The 21,520-nt window shown below is 36.3% G+C and overlaps 1 protein-coding gene across 1 annotated transcript in view; it reads left to right on the top strand.

Annotated features, from left to right (window-relative positions):
• tox3 (TOX high mobility group box family member 3) overlaps positions 1–20,488 on the top strand; it is a 73,061-nt gene extending 52,573 nt beyond the window's left edge. The window contains exons 3-7 of the mRNA XM_053491488.1: positions 1,488–1,739; positions 15,974–16,237; positions 16,713–16,937; positions 17,618–17,698; positions 18,157–20,488. Coding sequence (XP_053347463.1) covers positions 1,488–1,739; positions 15,974–16,237; positions 16,713–16,937; positions 17,618–17,698; positions 18,157–18,840 — 1,506 coding nt within the window. The 3' untranslated portion in view covers positions 18,841–20,488. The remainder of the gene's footprint in view (positions 1–1,487; positions 1,740–15,973; positions 16,238–16,712; positions 16,938–17,617; positions 17,699–18,156) is intronic.
• Positions 20,489–21,520: the final 1,032 nt, after the last annotated feature.

The following is a 21,520-nucleotide window of genomic DNA, read 5'->3' as shown; positions in this document are numbered from 1 at the left end:
ATCTTGTCTTCAAGTCTAATTTGAAATACACCCATTCTTATTTGCTTTTACAAATTTCCTTATTCAAATCGGGACTCCGAAAAAGATTTTTTATCTTAGAAACTAGACAAGGCGAGGTTAAGATATAATTTAAGTGAAATACATTTTCACACCGTTATCCCAGGGTTCTTAAAGCTGATATTAGCACAATCCAGAATTCAGCCACAGTGACATCGGACAGGATTTCTCAGACTGCCAAACAATCATCTTCCAGGTTGGAAAATGCTTAACTAATAATCTAATCTCATAATTTGTTGGAAAAAAAATATATATATAGTTTTAAGATAAGCGCAAGACAAAATTCAATCTCATATAAGAAGTCCAGAGACTGGGAGAAAGACAATCTGTAATGCTGGTGCTGGAGGTGCAGAGATAAAAAGTCTGTGTGCTGGAAAGTAGAAAAGAGAAGTCGTGAGAGAGGGAGAGAGAGAGAGAGAGAGAAGGAGACAGCAGGAGTGACAGGCAGATGGGCAAAAGAAACAAAAAAGTCTACTGGAAGGCTGCTGGGATGGAAAGAACTGTAAGAACTTGAAGAATTCCATCTCCAAGAAGTCTAACTAAGTAAATTAAGCGTGACGGTGGAGTTTAATTCTGAGGCTGCGGGATTTGGCAGCTTGATGAGCAGATTTACGGCTGAGAGTGTTAGGAAAAAGCTGAACATTTCTAAACCAACCAAAAGCATCTGTGAGAAAAATGTAAAAGGCTATGTTTTTTTTTTTTCCTTCTGATCACTGCAGCATTAAATGAACTAATCTTGATTATTAATGCTCTCTTGATTATTGATGGCAGAATGATTTCCATGGTATAATGTTTCCTTTCTTTATTATACTGTCCTCTAATGGACTTTTTTAGCGGAATATTAATGGGTTTTGTATGATTTAAATTGCTCGGTTTAGTGTAGTCTCCATGTCCAACAATCCAGAAGACGTGGTTTTGGTTTTGTGGGTCAGATGTCACAGTAGTTGGTTGGCATGCTAGCTGTAATGAGGTTTATGAACTCATCGGCCTCAAATAATCTCTGTAATTTAAATAGACCCAAAATTAATATATATACTGCATATAGAGAGAGTGTACTGCTAATGTAGTTAGAGTTGAAGAGAAGGTACAAGGGGTATGGTTAAACTATATATCATAAAAGACTGTATCCATAGACATTTTCCTTTATTTGAAATTTTCTATTTTTTCATTTCGTTTTAAATCCAAAACAGATTTGAAACTAACAATAAAAAAGTTGAATCGAATCAGACCTCACACCATTCGACTTATTCCCTCAGGGTCATCTAAAGTCAGTAGCCTGTCAGAATTGACCCAGAACAACCGTTTTCTGTGTGTTACATCAGTTCTGATACATGAAAAAAAAAATCAATGTTCTTTGATTCTGCGTATATACAAGTGGTACAAAATTTGAACTATTATTTATTATTTCTTCTGTTTCTTTTTTCATCCAGACGTTTCACACTCCGAGTCTCGGAGATGAAGAGTTTGAGATCCCTCCCATCACTCCTCCTCCAGAGACCGAGTCCGGTCTGGGTCTCCACGATGGGAGCACATCCTTCCCCGGCCTCCCAGAACATCCCAACGCTCAGCGAGCTCATTTCACTCCACAGTTCCCACCTCAGAGCCTGGATCTGCCCTCCATAACCATCTCCAGGAACATAATGGAGCAGGATGGAGTGGGCATCAATAATGGCCTCCCTGTGGTGAGTGTCGGATCAGAGGTGTATTGAATTATAGCTTTAAGTAGAATTCTGGTTGATCCACAGTGGTTTTCTTTAAATTGCAGAGCATCTATTTCATTTTAAACAGAAGAGATACTATTAATATGTTATAACACTGGCCAACAGCAGCAGTACTCCCAGAAACAAAATAAAATGTAAAAGGTATTTGATCAGACATTTTATTTATTTGTTTTCATATCCATTATAAATTAAATTCTATTTATTTGCATGGCATACATACTGTATGTTGTCATGAGGCCAGATTACAATAAATTAATTATTTATTAAATCATATTAGATTTTATTTAATATTATGACCCTTGAAACATGTAATATACTGTATATCATAATGCATTATATTGTGCTTACAGTATGAGCTTACAGTATGAGCTTACTTAATATTAGCTTACTCCAAGCTTTAGAAATATATAATGCATTAAATTAAAAAGGTTTATAAATATAGAGTTCATTGGAATATTATTTAATGCAATTTTGAGGAAGTTTGATCATACTGATACAGTATAATAAGCATATTCAGTATATGCATAATGCACCGTTTATGATTATGCAAATATGTCCATAAACCACAACTTAGCTTAATCATAACTATACAACAAATGATAATTTTTTATAATATAACTCATCAAAGCCAATATGCAAACTTTTAAGCATCTGTAGAATCTTTAACCAAGATCGTCTCGATAATATTGAAGTTCTAACGGTTCCCGATTCATAAAGGCCAAAACTGTATAGGAATATATTGCTTTCACCTTTCACTGTTATGAAAAGTGACATTGGACAGACATGAGGTGCAGACGTTCTGTCATTCCATAACCATAATGTTTTATGATTGAGCTGTGATGATGGCTAATGCAAAAAAAAAAGGGGAAAAAAGAGGATTGGTTTGTAAATGCCAGCGCAATATAATGCGTTGAGGAGTATGAAAGGGAAATGTCACAGTGAGACTATTTATATTAAATGCTGCTGTTACAGAAATGAAATCTCTGTCACCGTAATATGAATATATAAGGAAGCACAAAAGGTCAGAAGCCCTGAGAATCCTGGCACATTTCCTTCTTTCTTAGTTTTTTTTTTTCGTTGAAAAAAAAATGCAGCACAATCGGAGATGATTTGAGTTTTTATTTGATTTTTATTTTATCTTGTAATTTTAAATCTATTTATTTGCAACTATTTTTTATTTCTTTGCCATTCCTTGCTTTAGGCATGTAAAAAGCTTTTTTTGGACAAAAAAAAAGTCATTTCATGGTCAGTTAGGCGAGTCTGCATCTGGTGCAAAAACAGATTCTTGACGCAATTACAGGCTTATTCTCACAGCGCTAGGAAGGGATTTAATCTAATTCTTAAACATTTATTCCTTTATATACTGTAGACACATCACTGGGCTGCATTTCTGCATTTTATTGTACTTGAATTCTCAACTTAAATTCTCTCTCTCTCTTTCTCTCTCTCTCTCTCTCTCTCTCTCTCTCTTGTCATGTCAGCTATTTTTCTCCTGAAACGTTCACAACTAATGCAATTTGATCCTCGTTCTTCCTCCTAGGTTGCTCAGACAAAAGCCTGTGAACTCACATTGATTTGAAACATGCCTGAGTTGTACACAGGGTTATATTGGATTAGAAAGGTGATACACACTCTAGATGTGTTCCTTATGGTTTCCACTACCTATGCTGCACATTATTCTTTTAATCTAATAGGCTTTTCAATGACAGCCTGCCAAAGTAACCAAAATTACATCAGTGCACCATCAATCGTCTTGACAATATGACACATTACAGCTCCTGATGGAGCTTAATGTACTTTTAGTTCAGAATAAAACATGATGGGGCATGCTGTGATAGGAGAATAATCAACTTTGAGAGTGGGATAGCTTATTTCCTTAAAGTTCACATACCAGAGTGGTGGTTCTCTTACAGTATAGGATAGGAATCTGCAACAATAACATAACTGTTTTTGTGAATTTATGGGTACATCGGAAGCGGAACATCCGTGTCTTGTCTCGTTAATGAAAAATGCTGACACTGGAGACTCCTTCCATATATATGAACTAAAAATAAACCCTGTACGGAAACCTTTACCAAAAACATCACTTTATGATTAATCAGAATCAAACGTTTAATGTTGTTGTAACATGAATAAATTTGATAAAACATGAAAACTCTATTCAGTCCACTCTCCAGGTCTAGCTCTATTTGCCTTGTGTTTGCTTATTTATCCCTTATTAATAAATCCTTATTACAACTCATGCAAACTCAGCTAATTCCTCACTCCCAGCCCAACCCGGCAAAATGCGCTTCTCGGTCTTCAGGCGGCTGGCAGGGGCCCTGAACATGAAGTCATTATTTATTTAATCGACTTCCCCTAACAAGCTCCCCACATCTCCCTTCGCTCTCGTTTCAATCTCGCTCTCGTCTCTCAGCATGAGGGCAATTTGATTTTCAGAGTCTCCCCTCCTTTAAAAAAGAAAAAAAGAAAGGCCTGGCGCTCTACAAGAGCAATTTCACTGACATCTTTTCTTTGCACTTTTACTCCTCAAAATAAAGACTTGAGTCCTCAATACTGATTGCTTTTAGAGGAGAATAGCTCTCACATACACAATGCACGGCATCATTTGGTAACAGCTGACCGGAGAAAAGTGTTAAGTGTTGCTTTAAAAAAAAAATGTTTGAAGACACTTTAATTTAGTGTGCACACAAAAATGTACAATTGTTTCAAGTAATTACTGTGACCGCACTAATGTCAGATAAAGTTTGGACACATCTTCTAATTCCATGTTCATTATTGAATTTTATTTCTTTCTACACATTTACATTTGGGCATTTGGTAGATGCTCTTATCCAGAGCGACTTACATTTTTATCTCCTTATACAACTGAGCAGTTGAGGGTTAAGGGCCTTGCTCAAGGGCCCAACAGTGGCAACTTGGTGGTTGTGGGTTTGAACCTGGGATCTTCCGAACGGTAGTCTAATGCCTTAACCACTGAGCTACCTCAGTGCTGAGGGCATCCAAAATATGCAATAATCTCCTTAAAACTGTTGATATTGAGATGTTTATCTGCTACTTCTGCTCTGTAATGTTTCATAACGGCTCTAATCTGAGGTACAGTTTGTTAATTGGTGATTTCTGAGGCTGGTGGCTCTAAATGAACTTCTCCTCTCTGCAGCAGAGCTACGTTTTGGTCTTGCTTTCCTGGGAAGGTCTTCATGAGAGACAGTTTCATCATGGTGCTTGATGGGTTTTGCAAACGCACTTGATACAATACTGTTCTTGTAAGAAATGTTCCAGAACAGCTGACCATCATGCCCTAAGCTAAACACCAATTAATTACCTAATTCCATATGTGTCTATTTCATAGTTTTAAAATCTCCAGGACTGTTCTAAAATCAAAGGTTGTGTCCAAACTTTTGACTGGGGTACTGTTAAGTAACATTTAATTCTGTAATTTAATTGGACTACGGTTCGGAAGATCCCAGGTTCAAACCCCACAACCACCAAGTTACCACTGTTGGGCCCTTGAGTAAGGCCCTCAACCCTCTGGATAAGAGCGTCTGCCAAATGCCTAAATGTATATGTTATAGTAGCTATAAACGCAAGTCCAGAGATACACTTACAATGAAGACTCCTTCCAAAAGCACAAAATACAGTAAATAGTGTCACAAAATCTTCACCATATTAGCTATTACTGATACTGTATGTTTATTTTTTTTTGTATCTGTTTACGTCAAATGTGTAAGTTATTATAAAAATTATAGGTTTAACCAGTCATATCTAGCGCTAGAGTCAACAGTGCTATGGTAGAATACGACAAACTTATTTGATCCTAAAAATTTTCAGGGTGTAATGGGTTGTTTGTATCTTACCAGTAGATGTACTCATGATTCTTCACAAAGTGACAAGGCGCTGTCAAACGAGCTGGTGAACAAAATGGAAAATATGAATAGTGGCACAGAGGGAAAGTGTGTACAGTACTCTTCTCTCTCTCTCTCTCTCTCTCTGTTTGTGTGTGTTATCTCCTTTCCAACCTGAGTAGTTCTGACATTGGTTGTACATCAATTTCTTAAAGTGGATTTTTTTCCTTTCTTTTTTTTTTGCCCACCTTCACCTTCATACCCCCCACCTCCCAGCCCCCCACCCTTACCCCTTAGAGACACAAATACACACAATATTTCTGTACGAGCACTGTTGTGACATATCGGCTCACTCATAAATGAAAGATATCGATGCACGCATGCAACACCTAATGAAGTTTCAAACTGACCTTCTGTATGATTGATTCTGTAATTTGGTTTTCTCAGAAGAAACTCGAAATGAAATCATGTCGAACAAGTTTTAAAAACCTGCAGTGTAGAGATGCAGGGAGGCAAGCGGTTAAGGTGTTTTATTTTTATTTTAGGTTTCAAAAAGAGATTTATATATACTGTAGATTGGAGGATACATCGAAATCGATAATGGGTATGCATTGGATAGCGTGTACTAATTAACAATGCTCCGATAGCCAATGAAAAGGCAACATGAAATGTCAGTGATTCGGCCGCACAGTATGCTTTAGTGAAAATATCTACAGAACCTATTAGTATATAAATACTTCAAAACGTGTAAGGAATATAGCTGCTTGAGACAAATCAGACAGCAAGCGCAGTTAGTGCTGATAAATCGAGTCAAGAAAAATATTGCAATAATGACAACAAAAATGTTACAGTACAAAAGAAAAAAAATCAGGGGTTTGTTTTGTATTTTAATTAAGGATAGACATCCACATGTAGGCAGAAAAAAGGGGGGAGGGGGAAATGGTTGGCAAAATAAAGGCAAATTGTGTTGGTTTAAAATGGCAGCAGAGCAGTGAATATGTGCAAAGAGCTGATAAACTATCTTTAATAGAGCTGACCTTTTCACGCTGGCCAAAGTTACTGACAGAATCATCCTTATAATTACCATATAGATGATTTCACCCAAACGCCCCCACCCTCCTTCCTCACTCCCACCCTCCTCACCCTCTTCCTCCTCCTCCTCTACCGATGGAACATTTCCAAGAGCACTGTGAGGCTGATTGAATGGAAATTGAACTTGTTAACATTATTTTCAGTGTGGAACAGCTCATACCAAGAAGCTTTTAATAAATCCACCACTAACTCTCAACCCCCCATCTCTCTCTCTCTCTCTCTCTCTCTCTCTCTCTGTCTCTCCAATTCAGCTCACGGTATCTTTTCAGGCCAGTCTGTCACATGATTCTTAAAATTTCAACCCTCTTCCATTTTGAAAAGAGAGACAGAAGGGGCTGTGTTTTTTTTTCACTCCTGCTTTTTCTTTATTTGTAAGTGTTTGTGCGATCATAAGTGTGGAAGACTGGTCCATGTTTTTTGGGGGCCAGAACCACTCTCCCTGGTGGTGGTTAAGGCTTTGATGAAAGAGGATTGGATAGTGTTTGAAGTAGAAGCAAACAGTCATCGATCAAAGGTGACTCGGTGTTTGACATGAATGCTGTTGAGTATTGTGTGATGTCAGATTCCTTTAGGCGCTGCGCTTTCAGAGCCTTTTGTGTCGACCGAGCCTGAGCTGTATACTGTGGTATTAAAAAAATAACATCCACGCCATTATATAAGCTTCTTTATAGCCTTAAATAATTTTATTTTGATGAAAAATAGTAAGCTGTGTTTTTTCTTTCAAATGCTGTGTTAAGTAAAAGAATTTAGGAATAAAATATAAATGGACAATTAATTGGATTTGGGATGGAGGTGTAGTGGTTAGCACTGTCGCCTTGCACCTCCAGGGTCCAGGCTCGATTCCCGTCTCTGTGTGCATGGATTTTGCATGTTCTCCCCGTGCTTGGTGGGTTTCCTCCGGGTACTCCGGTTTCCTCCCACAGACCAAAGATATGCAGTTTAGGCTAATTGGCGTTTCCCAAATTGCCCGTAGTGTGTGAATGAGTGTGTGAGTGTTTATGTGTGTGTGCCCTGTGATGGATTGGCACCCTGTCCAGGGTGTACCCTGTCTCGTGTCCTAAGCTTAAGGCTCCAGGTCCCTGCGACCCTGAATACAGGATAAAGCGGTATAGAAGATGAGTGAGTGAGTGAGAGTGAGTAATTAGATTTGAAATGAGTCTAGTTCACAGTTTATTTAATTAATTAATTAGTTAATTCATTATTGTCTATTAATTTATTATTAGTGAAAAATGTTAAATTAGGCTCTTGAAATAAAAAAAAGGATGCCATTTAAATATACAATATTAATTGAACAAAACAAGTATGAACTGCAAATATAAAAAAAGGAAAAGAGCTAATGACTAATAGCTAGTCGAAGATTTGTCTTTGCAATGTGCACAAGAAATGGACAGGTTACCTGTTATGAAAACTCTATAGTTTGCGTTTTTCTTAAAAATGATTAATTTTAGCGGTAGTAAAAAGAAAAATTTCACTGTTCCAATAAAGACACAGTTAAAGTAGGTAAATTACCCACAACACTGTACTGATGTACAACACTGATAATGACCAGAATTAGCAAGTCAGCTAGCAAGCTAGTTGTTTTAAAGCTAGTAGTAGTATGTTAGCAATATAATAATATAATACTTAAAAGTAAACAGATAACCATATTTCAGATCTATACTGCAGAATTTGTCTGCTCTGTATTAACTTAACTATGTTGTAATACAGAAAGCTGTGACTTCATAGCTTTGAACTGGGCAAACCCCAAACTACTAACTGCTAAGTAACAAACAAAACTATGAGCTATCATGACTAGGCTTAGCTAATGTAGTTATCAGCCAGTCAGTTATAACTGATTTGACTGATTTGAGCAGTTAATCAATTCAGGTGGAAGTAGGCACACACACACACACACACACACACACAACATGCTCACTGTTGTGAGTTCTAGACCCTGTTGTATTTGGCTAATCACTAACAGTTTAGCTAGCTACATTAGCTAGCAGCTTGAAAGTCATTTATACAGTAACTGTATAGAGAGATATAGACAGAAAATTAACACTACTCAAAACTTAAAAAAAATAAATTAAATATTCAGTTGTAATTGTTGAGCTTTTTATGGTTTAAGCAGTTAAAAGCCGATGACTAAAAATATGTGATTATGTGAATGCAGACATACAGTATATGTCAGGAACATAAAAAATTTGCTCAGATGTCATGATAAATAATGTAGAAAAGACACTGCAAGGTAAATATATAGTGCCTGGCAAAAGTATTAACACCCCTTGAGCTTATACGTTACAACAACATAGGAAAATTGGTTTAAAAGTAGATGACTTCTAAATGGAATTGGTTCCACTGGATTTAAGTTAGGGGTATCAGAGTAAAGGGGTCTGAATACAAATGCACGCCAAACTTTTCCGATTTTTATTTGTAAAAGATTACGAAGACCATTATCATTTATCTTTTACTTCACAGTTACGTACCACTTTGTGTTGGTCTATCACATAAAATCCCAATAAAATACATTACGGTTTGTGGTTGTAACATGACAAAATGTGGAACGGTTCGAGAGGGGATGAATACTTTTGCAAGGCACTGTGTGCAACATTAATCATAGGAGCCGCCATATTGAGAAACAACAACAAAGCTTCAGCAGCTGTTTGAATGAAAAATTGTTTGTTTATACAGTATGAACAAGAAAGACTGTACTAGAAATAACCTAATGATAAAAGTGTTCAATTAATTAACAGCTCATCAGCTTGTACGTGCTTCCAATGTACGGGAATGTACTACGTGAAGGTCAATAAAAACATGTAGATGATAATATAGCTAATATCCTTCATTTTATTACACATACAGCATACAGTATGCTTCTAGTGCTTTATACAGTATGTGTGTATAGGGATATACACCGGACTTGACGGAGGGTCTTCCACAAACCTAATGCTTATGTCAAATTATTTAAAGTTGTTTAGTACAAGCATAATGGAACATACGGCTTCTTTGGCTCAGTGGGATCATTACTATTTGAATGATTTTTTAAGCAATATTCTATATGGAAGTAGCTGAAGCTCTTAAAAGACCTTGATGGAGATCTCTAGTATGGGTTGTGTGATTATATGGTCTCTCTCTCTCTCTCTCTCTCTTACACACACACACATACACTCACAGCAGGGTGCATAGGACACATCTGGCGTCTTTGCTCTCTAGATAAGAAGTTATTTGCAGATTTATGAAGACTATCAAAAGCATCTCTGAAGATACGAGCTGCAGCCACAGACAAAGTTGCAATCAAAATGCAAATGGTAGAAGTGCAGCAGGGACATGAATAAACAGATTGGTTATTGACTCGCTCCCCATGAGTCAGACTAGTGTGATGTTAAACATCTACATTCCTACCAATACTGTTAGCAAATTAGCCAACTCAGGCTGTATTACAGAAGGTAATACTTTGGTCATTTTTATTTTTTTCTTTTGCATATTATTTCTCATATGCATATTATTTTATTATAGTAAAATTGGTTATGGATCAGTAATAGTCAGTTCAATTGCCAGGAGTGTTTTTTTTTTTAGGATCCTGGACCAAGAGCTGTAATCATGTATCATGCCATAACAGAATGAATCTTACATTTTATTATTTTTTTAATTCTCAGAATTATGTTTTTATTTATAGATAACGCAACACAGAATATTAGTGTCAGTATGTACAATACAATATGCAATATACACCTTATGGTAGTTATCGGACAACACACAGATCCTAAAGATTTCAAGTATGACATTTAAAGATAAAAAATAAATCAAAATTATAAAGGGTAATAAATTTCAGTAAATATGATACCAAAGTTCCAGATCTATTGTGTTGTCTGCTGATGCATTTTTCACCCTAATGCAGCCTTTCTAATTCTTATCATGTTCCATGATTCATTTTATCCCTTTTCATAACAGCATTACATGCCATAATATCATGACATCAGTAAAAAAATAAAATTAGCATCTAACATCTGGAAAGAATCTTTTAAAGCTCCGGAGTTTTTTTTCTCGTCCCTACAAATAAAGGGCAAGAACAATAACATCGTTCATATAACTCCTGTGGAGAATATTAGAACAAGTCTCAAGGTGTCCCAGCTACAAATCACGTTTAGAATAATGTTGTATAATCATGGTATCGTTTCCATAGTAACAGCTAATTCACTAAGATACAAGCACAGTGGATATAAGCATGATCTAAGATAATATAATAATTGGATTAAAACTCTTCTGTTGTCTAACAAAGAAAAAAAAACATTTATATATCAGAATCAGATTCATTAGCTAAGTATGTCAACACACAAGGAATGTCGTTCCAGCAGTTTAAGACTCTCAAGAAGTACACACAGATTAAATAAAGACAACAATGTAGAAAGTATATAAACAGATCAGTGATGTACGTAATGTGTGCATGCACATTTTAGTGTAAATAACAGTCATGTGCATCACATATGATAAGAATTAGTGTATGACTTCATACAATACACAGTGAATTGAACAGGGACGTGAATCACCAGGGGCAAGCCGATACACTGTTATAACGATACTAAGGTGCTGATTCGACTTTCTGCCAAAACATAGTGTTGGTGCTGATTTTATTTTTTATGTTATACATAAAATACTAAAAATGTATGCACAAAACAAGCTACTTGTAAAGTTTATGCAACATGGAAGTGACCAATCTTGCTTCCCTAAAAATTTCAAGTCAAGCTATTTTGTAAAGATTATTTTTATATGTGCCCCCCAAATGGCCATTTTTTTGCGTTATACTGTCTCGCTTCAAACTATCATAATTTAAAATGCCAATTATTTATATTTCTTTAAATATTGATACGAAAATTGGAATAAGCTTCTTGAAGCATATGACCTGTAAAAAAAATTTTTGCTTAAATTGTTTTTTGGTAAAACTTTAAAGCAAAAAAAAAATTTAAAATGAAAAATCTGTAGTGTCCGTAACCATGACAAATTCATGTTGCAATAACTTATTAATTTTGCTTTTTAGAATACTACACTTTTTCATGTCGTTTTATGTGCAATCTAAATTCGCAAAGTTTTATCTGAATGACCATTGAAAATCTTTAATTCAAATAAGTTACGGACACTACATTAAAGGGCATAAAATTGTGAAATTGTCTTTTTTGTCTAATGAATAATATAAATGTGTATGCATATAAAAAAAACAACAACAATGAAGCATGGATTGGGAGATAATATGCATTAAGAATTATGAAAAATGGTGTTATATGATCCTATCTAAAATTCACAGAAACACTTTTTAGCCCCAATGCCAATTCTTTTAGTATCCTAAACAAACTTGCCAAATAATTTGCTTCTACCATTTAGGACGCTGTGCTGCCTGACAATTTGTGAATAGTTTGAATCTTAGATTATAAAGGATAGACAAACTATTTGCACCTTTTCTGCATATAAATATATTTTATTATTATATATACATTTAAAATACATAAAAAAATGCTTTTGAGGTCAGTGTAGCAATACATGAATTGCCACAACAACAACAACAACAACAAAAAAACTATATATATATATATATATATATATATATATATAAAACTGAATACATTTTTCCCCTATTTCTAATAAAGAGCATGTTGCTGTTTTTGCAGCAGATCCTGGAAAGCTTTTTATGAGTGTGATTGCACGATGAAAGAAACCCGTGTCCCTGTTCCTGTCAGTTTTGCTGTACAGGCTTCTATAGGAGGATTGAGGTTGTGATGTGGTAAATATGGGAAAGTTTTCTTTAAAGAGATATGTATTTAGAATTTATAGAAGGACCTTTTAGTGTCTGAGATTTGTAAGCGTCAGAGAAAACTTTGACAACATCAAAGCTATGACTAAGTTTAAAGGCAAGTCTTTAAAGAAGTCTTCAGGATAAACAGCTTTGCTTTCAGCACTTAATCAGCTGTGTTTGGTTTAATTAACGTCAAGACAAATGTATAGAGTATATAAGAGTTTAAAAAGTATGATGTTGCCTTTTTTGTATTTTTATTTTCCAGTAAATCGTTGTGGTATAAAAGGAATAAAACACTTTTGGGAGAATTATGAATCACATAAACTTTGTTGCATCACACCACACTCTCACTAATTATTTTCCAATAACAGCAAGCCTCCGTGTGTTTTATTCATTACCTACTGATCACAAACAGCACAGCTTAAATCACCTGAAGTGGATCTTGTTTAAAAAAAAATCAATAAACAAAGGACAGATTTGAACATTTCCCACAATCCTTGGAAATCTCTTATCTTTCTCCCTAATTAAAATATTTCTATGATCCTGTAAAAAAAATTAAATTTCCTCCCATATGGCGCTTTTCTACTGTACACATACTGCAAGAGGAACTGTTCCTTTTTGTTTTTTTTACCCTTCATTCCTGTTTGGTGGCTGTTAGGTGTGTGTCACCACTGGGACGGTGTTGATGAGTTGTTACACAGATGGTCAGAGCTAATGAAATCGCAGTCTTTCCCCCTTTCCCTCTCTCTCTCTCTCTCTCCCTCCCTTCCTCTAACACATAAAAATCTAATCTCTAGATGAGTGTCTACAGGCTGAATTAATGAATTAAAATGCATTCCGACTCTGTCGTCCCCCATTAGAGAATTTATTATTATTTTTTTTAAAGAGTCATTTCTTTTTTATTATTTAACACGATTTTTAACATTGATTCTAATAAACACTAGCAGATGTTGCATTCGCCTTGTCATGTGTTCATGGGGAGCTGATTTGGCACGAGAAGGTGCAGAGGGAATAAAAGATGGACAATCCAATCTGTGTGTGTGAAAATGTGTTCTGTAGGAGTTGCTTTCACAGATCCGTGCAATAAGGCCAAGTGCAAGACTTTGTGATGTGTTGACACAGAGGGGAGATTGAGTTGGCGTCTCTGGGAAGGCAAAGCAAATGGGGAGAGAGAGAGAGAGAGAGAGAGAGAATATGTGAAAAATAAAGACAGAATGATAATATGAACGAATATCACCTTGTTCTCCTCAGAGGCTGTTTATTCATTCATTCATTCATTCATATAAATAAATAAATAAATATATATATATATATATATATATATATATATATATATATATATATATATATAAATATATATATATATATATATTCCTTTTTCCTGTTTTTTAATCATGTTGCTGTATGAGAGTGGCAGCTGCTGTAATTTCCCTCTCAGTTCAATCAATGCAAAACACTTTCTATCCCCAGAACTCACTCACATCTTTCATGTACTCTCTCTCTCTCTCTCTCTCTCTCTCTCTCTCTCTCTCTCCTTTAAAAACACATAGTTGAGACCAATTTGTCCTATGTTATACCTATGTACAAAATAAAATACACCAAAGCAAATAATCGAGGATATGCTGCTTTATTAACTCTTATTTTACTATAACACAATGCATTATGTCTTACAACTGTAAATTGTACAGTTTGCAATTACCGTTTATAAGGAAAAGAGTTAAAGCTGTCATGGTGGGACACGCCCATACTGTAGATGTTTGGTTTCCAGGAACGGCATGTTCCAAAGTATTTTATTTCTCTGATACCACAGCCATTTGCCAACAGTTACAGTTTACAAGGTAAAAAAAACAAAGATGTGGTGGTGTGATGCCCAGAATGTGTCTATTTTTCTGTAGTAAAGTGTTTATTTGTTCTAGACCAAAGTATTTTTCCACTTACAAGGTACATAATTAAAGATTTTGTTTATTTGATCCAGCAACAGTTGATTGTTATACCTTGATCTATTTATCAATGAGTAATAGTTAGATTATAAAGATTTATGATGGTATGATGCCCAGAAGCCAACAATTACAGTTTACAACGCAAAAAGTACACCATGTGGCTAAAAGCATATAGACAAAATTGAAATTCAATGTTTTAATGATATCATTATTTTTTTTAATAACAAGAATCACAATAATAAGAATAATTTGTTAGTTTATGCAATGGATTTGCTGTACAAGAATCAAAATGATATTTATTATATGAAGACCTTCATTCTTCACAACCCGCTTGATTTGGCTGGACATACTGTACTGTAGAGTCAAAAAGACGTCTGCAGTACTTTGGTGTGACACGCTCAGCCCATGCTTGCTTGCTTGATTGCTTCCTGAAGATCACGTAGAATGAGAATTCCTGAGTTTTAGCCATTTTCTGCAGAGGTGTACACCCTGACTTTAGAAAGTAAACGTCCTGCCACATATTTGTTCCATTCCTTAACTAAGTTTTGTGTGCAGCAGGAACTATTACACATGGCACATTATTATATTGTCTTAATACCTTTGGCCACATATATTGTCTTAATGTGTTTTTTTTTAATACATGACATGCTCCATGTACCATTTATGGTTATGTTTATTGGTATAGAAACCCACAAAACAAGTGAGTTCCCATTTGACCATCTGTAATCAGTCGTTCTGTCACCAGCCTCTTTTTATATATAACAGTGGCTTGGCGTTTCATACGAAGACAGAGAGGGAGAGGTCATCCATAAGCTCTCAGATCTAATCTGAGCTCGGTGATATATAGACATATTATATAGAAATATTTTCCTGTCTCTTTGGCAGTCAAAGTGTGATGTATGAAACCTGCCAGCTGATAGATTTTCATCACCAAACATGCACTGCAGAATCATTTGGCAGCTCCATCACCAGTGCAGTATGAGCTGTAACCTTTAGGACACTTGACTGCACCGAAGCATACAGGGTTGTTTTTTTTGTTTTGTTTTTTCTGGCTGCCGAAATGCAGAGTGACTTACTGGAATAGTTATTCTATATAATTTGATTTTGTGGCTTTGCGATTTTGATGGGTTCCCAGAAGAGTGCTTGCAATCCTTAAGGAGCAAAAAAATCTCAGCGGTCCATTCTGGCGAATAAAAAGTACAGCTGATAAAAAGGCATGAATCGAGATTTTATGTGTCTAGCAGCGTCTACTTAGCAAGCGATTTAATATTATTTATATATAGTAGGTCATTACCCGTACTAACGTCTCTTATAAAATAAATCACAGGGTTTTCTTACACTGTCTTTTTTTTCCCCTTGACATTTTGGAGGCCTGCTTTATAGCCACAGTCTGGATGATTTGAGGATTGGGGTTTGGGTATTTTTTTTTCTTTTTTTAATTGTAGACTGACTTTTAAAGCATTCCTTTAACATAAGGAATTTAAAATCGATACAGTTTTAAAAAGCAAATATTGAGTGAATAATTTTTGCTTTTATTATTATTATTTTGCGCAGGGTATTTCACAGTCTCAGATGCGTCAGTACGCACCAAACCCGACCATGGTCATGCGCTCCATCATCAACATGAACAACCCCAATGCGATGATGTCACGCAGCCATCTGACCACCATCAACCAGTCGCAGCTGAGTGCGCAACTCGGCCTCAACATGACCGGAGCGAACATCACCCACACGTCTCCGTCTCCACCGGCCAGCAAGTCGGCTACGCCATCTCCATCCAGCTCTATTAACGAAGACGATCAGGACGAAGGGAGCAAGGTGAGTGACCTCTGATCCTTGAAATATTCTGGTTTATTTTAAAGGTCCTCCACATGTCAATCAAAAAGTATGCGTCCCCCGGAAACTCCATTTTTATAATTTTTCCATTATTTTTTAAAAATGAAGAAATCCGAAGAATAAATCTATATATCTTTTTTTCTCACAACCCTAAACATGTTATATGTGTAGTCAAGTTCAGAATAATTGGCACCCTTTAAAAAAAAAATGTAAACGCCCTCTGGAAAAAAACTCCATAATTATTGGCACCCCCTGTAAAAAAAAAATTCACTATTTCTCTCGGTAGAACTAACATCCTTTCTTATTTTGCCCTGTGTCTTTTTCAGGATAAGTGTTGTTTGATTTTATTACAAAACTTGTTAAACTCATACAATCAAGCTTATATAAAGCCAATCTCTCTCTCTCTTTCTCTCTCTCTCTCTCTCTCTCTCTCTCTCTGTCTCTCTCGTTCTTACAGATCGGTGAAAAACGTCCAGCCCCAGATGCCGGGAAAAAGCCCAAGACCCCCAAGAAAAAGAAGAAGAAAGACCCAAACGAGCCTCAAAAGCCCGTCTCGGCATATGCGCTCTTCTTTCGAGACACCCAGGCGGCCATTAAGGGTCAGAACCCCAATGCTACGTTTGGGGAAGTCTCCAAGATCGTGGCGTCCATGTGGGACGGTCTGGGGGAGGAACAAAAACAGGTAGATGAGCGCTGAAGATGTGATTATGTTGTATATTTTGTATGCACTGGTTGTAGTCTGTATAGTTGTCTGGCTTTCATAGAGAATTTCAGAGAACAGAAGTGAAATTGATCAGAATGTAATTTTCGTGTGGATTTTTGTGGCCTGACAGGTTCAATTGTCATTATACTGGTCATTAATCACAAAGCAAAGTCTTGGGTTTTTATTATCATGGGAGTTCATTATTCCATCAAAGCCCTGCTTGTCAGTTTTTAGGCAAACAAAAAAAAAATGGCTACAAAAATGGCCTTCTTCATAATGAATTTAAAACGAATGCACAAAAGATAACAGATTTTAACTTAATTAATTGACATTACATTACTTATTAAGCATTGTTTATATGATTTTATTAATTGTATTTTCATTCTATTATTATACACATACAGTATATGTTTAATATTTCAAATGATTTTTCTGCGTCTGTCACTTCTGTTATTTATTTCATTGTTATTATTTGCATTTTTGGCTAGGTTTTATTGCTTTCTTTAGTTTCTGTTGTTTCTTTCACACTGCAACACAATTTGAGCTGAATTTTAAACGTACCAACTGTGCATTATAAATAAAGTGCCTGAGAAATTGCTGCATTTGTTTATTACCTGTTCTTTACACCCTTCTTGCTATTTTCTTTTCCATTACTGCAGGTTTACAAAAGCAAAACTGAGGCAGCCAAGAAAGAGTATCTGAAAGCCCTTGCTGCTTATCGTGCCAGCCTGGTGTCAAAGGTGAGATCTGCTCCTATTTCTCTCTCTCTCTCTCGCTCTCTCCATGTCTCAGTAGAGGTGTAATGATAGCAGGTCGTGAAACCAGCTAATGAGCACACCTCATTAATTCCCGAGATCTGTTTGCCAGCCTGTGGCATTAGCATATCTGTTAATGCCTGCTAAATTATTTGCTGATATTTGCATATTTGATAGGCATACATACAGTAGCGAGTCATTACTGAGACGCAATCGTTGCATCCCGTGTTTTTTTTTTTGAGAACTTTGCAAATCCAGTGAGAGATCAAAATGAAAAAGGTGTTACAGTAGGTAACAATAAATGGGGTGGTAATTGATTTAAGGAACAGATGCCGTGTTAAATTTTTTTGCAAGCAGAAAAGAAATAAAAAGTTGGTTTTGTGCTATTCTTGAGTTGGATCTGTTCGGTCAAATTAAATTTTGTCGCCTTTTTTTTCTTTCAGGCTGCAGCAGAATCTGCTGAGGCTCAGACAATCCGTTCGGTGCAGCAGACCCTGGCCTCCACCACCCTTTCCCCTGGCCTGGCTATGCCCTCTCCGCTATCCTCCCCTCTCTCCCAGCACCCGTCCATGCCCTCAGCCTCCCAGGCGTTGCAGCAAGCCCTTCCTCGAGCTATCGCCCCTAAGCCGCTTCAGATGCGCGTCGGAAACAGTCACGTCGTCACCTCGGTCGCCGTCGCGCACCAAAACATGGCACCCGGCATGCAGTCGCAAATGCTAGGCCAGATGTCATCATCGCAGATGAGCCCGCCCATGCACGCGGCCATGCAGCAGCAGCATTTGCAGCACCACCAGATGCAGCAGCAGCAGATGCATCACCAGCAGATTCAGCAGCAGATGCAGCACCAGCATTTCCAGCATCACCTGCAGCAGCAGCTTCAGCAGCATCACATGCAACAGCAGCAGCAGCAGCAGCAGCAGCAGCAAATGCAACAGCATCAGCATCAGTCTCAGCACATGCAAATGCAACACATGCAGATGCAACAGATGCATCAGATGCATCAGCAGCAGTCGCAATCGCCCGTCCAGCACTCGCCTGGAACGCCACATTCGGCGTCGCTCGGTAGTCCGCAACCGCCCCCGCCGCCGCCTCAGATCCAAGTCCTCTCACAAGTCAGCATCTACTAACTAACTAACAAACAAAAACAAATCCTGCATTCTCAACTTGGAGAGAGAAGACATAAAAAAAGCAACGTTTCAAAGTTGCTTTTTTCGAAGTTGCACTTAAGAAGTGTGTAAGAATAACATAAGAATGTTACAAAGAACTGTCCTTTGTTCTAGATGGATATGCGGACATGTGTATAAAAAAGAAGAAGGAAAAGGAGCCGAAGGCTATTGCCTCAATTTTGTCTATAAAATAGGCAGAGCTATGAAGGGACAGAGTGCCTGATTGTTTTTATTATTTTTTCTGCTTTTCTTTAGTGTGTGCTTTTTCTTTTTCTTTATTTTAATCTACCCTTGAGAAAGTTTCTGGGCACATTGACCGGGCAGAGCGACTGTCGGGTAGGGCAAATTTTTTATAGCAAAGCTTTATTTACAAGGCCAATATTGGTGGTAACACTACGAACGCAGAAAAGATTCCGATAGCTTTTGACTTGGAGGATGACAGGTACAAAATGGAAGTATTGTTGAACTGTAAAGATGGGAAACTGAACGCGCAGGCGGAGCTTGTAACACGCTGCACAGGAGATCAACTGCTCTCTGGACAGTATATCAATAAACATCAATAAACCATTATTTTATTTTTTTCCTGGTTTCGTTCTTTTTCTCCTACCAATGTTTCTGTGAAAGAACCTTGAGGGAGGAATCACAGAATCTCCACTTTTCCGAAACTTCACAACCAGAGAATCAAGAAGAACTTACTTTTATTTCTGGAGAGAAGATAACATCCTGCCATTGAGCAGTTTTCTGTCGACTTGACTTGAAAATGAAAACTCCTGATCCTGCTGCACATGAGCTGAGGAAGCTTTTCCTCCAACAAAAAAATAAATAAAAAGAAAGAAACAAAAAAACTCTGGCTCAAATGTGTGTATAAATAGCACTCCCAAAAAATCTATGTATTTGTCTTTACCTCAAAAATTTAAATTAAGTTTCTGTTAAGTTTGTATTCATTTTGTGTAATAAAAGTGCATATTTTAAGAAGAAATTGCAGTCCTAGCAGAAGCTAAAAAAAAGAACAATTGGGAAAAAATTGAAATATTTTCTGCCAGCTGTAAAAAAAAAAAAAAAAAAAGGGTACGGTGATGACATGAAAAGCAAGATGTAAATTTTTTCATATCACCCGTTCGAGTTTGAATACAGAAGGCTTTAAATTTTTCTTCGTAAACTGACCTGTGGATTGCAAATGTCACATAGTGCAACTCCTTTTTTTTTTCTACTTTTTTATGAGTTCTGATAGCAGCAGTTCATTTGTTGTTTCTTTGCTTACAAATCAAATCATCTGCTTTTAAAAATCTTTCCATAGATAAACACATTTCCGTAAAGTCGCCTGGCTTTCGCAGCATTACCCATTCTTTTTGTGTTATGGAAAGAAAATGAGTCACATTCCATCATTAATATGACACTAGCCATAATTCTTTTTTGTATGATGCATTTCACTTCTTTTCTCGTTTCATTGTTTGCAATTGAAATAACAATCACAAATATTTATTTGAAAGAAAATCGATTCATTTCAAAGATTATATTAGCCATACTTTTGTATGATATATTTCCTCAATGTCTCCTTGTTAGTTATTAAAGACTAAAAAAAAAAAAAATAAAGACATCTTACTTCAAAGCTTTTGAGTCATTTTAACCCTTTTCGGGGGGATTCAGGTACGTGTGCCTTGTAGAAACCATCCCACTCTGTGTAGTACAAAAAACTACAGAATAACTGAAATGGATAAAAACATGAGGGGTGTTCGAGTCAAACCGGGACTTGCGATCATTTCTGGTGAATAAAGACGTTAACCTGATTGACATTTACAGAAGACTTCATGAACAATACGCTGATGCAACTTTTAGCCGCAGTAAAACGATCGAATGGTGCAAATGGTTTAAAGAAAGACGAAAGTCCATGAGCCCACTGCTGTCATTCCAGTAAACATTCAATAAACTGAAAGCCCGATCCTTGACGTCTGTCTGTGGGAACTGTACACACAATCATTCACCAACACCACTTTGACATTACACAGACTCGGATGGGAGTTACATTTTTGGGCCATTTAAGGAGTTCCTGGGAGGCCAGTGTTTCAGACATTAAGCAGGCAGTCCGATCATGACTCTGATGTATTAAGAAAACTTTCTACACGGATAAAATCCAAGCACTAGTGAAAGGCTGGAGAAATTACAGAGCAAGCAAAAAAATATAGCAAGCAAGTGTAATTTTCTTCCTTCGCAGAATTTAACTGGAGTTTTCCAAGAAGGTTTTGAAATTAAGTGTTATAAAGCATTGATACGTCATGGCAAGTCCTTCTATAAATGCTAATAAAACATCTCCTACGTAAAAATGTTAACATATGCTTTACAATTTTAAAATATTTACTCTTAATACATGAAAATATTATAAATCTAATCAAATTTACCTACAGTTTCATAATGTATACAGTAATTATTTACAACGAACCAAATGTATGATCATTAAGCCTATTTTACACTTAAGCTTAAATTTCTTGGTCTTTTGACAAATAATTCTGATAGCTTTAGCCATTTATTTTAACTTTATTAAATTAGTGTTATTTGTTTAGAAATAAACTTATTAAAAATATATTCACTTATATTAAGAAATTGTAGATACACGTGATTAGATTTAAGATATTTTTACATGGTT

This window comes from Clarias gariepinus, chromosome 3 (genome assembly GCF_024256425.1).
Source record: "Clarias gariepinus isolate MV-2021 ecotype Netherlands chromosome 3, CGAR_prim_01v2, whole genome shotgun sequence".
Lineage (NCBI taxonomy): Eukaryota > Metazoa > Chordata > Actinopteri > Siluriformes > Clariidae > Clarias > Clarias gariepinus.
The sequence above is the reverse complement of the archived record's forward strand: the minus strand, read 5'-3'. Positions and strand labels throughout refer to the sequence as shown.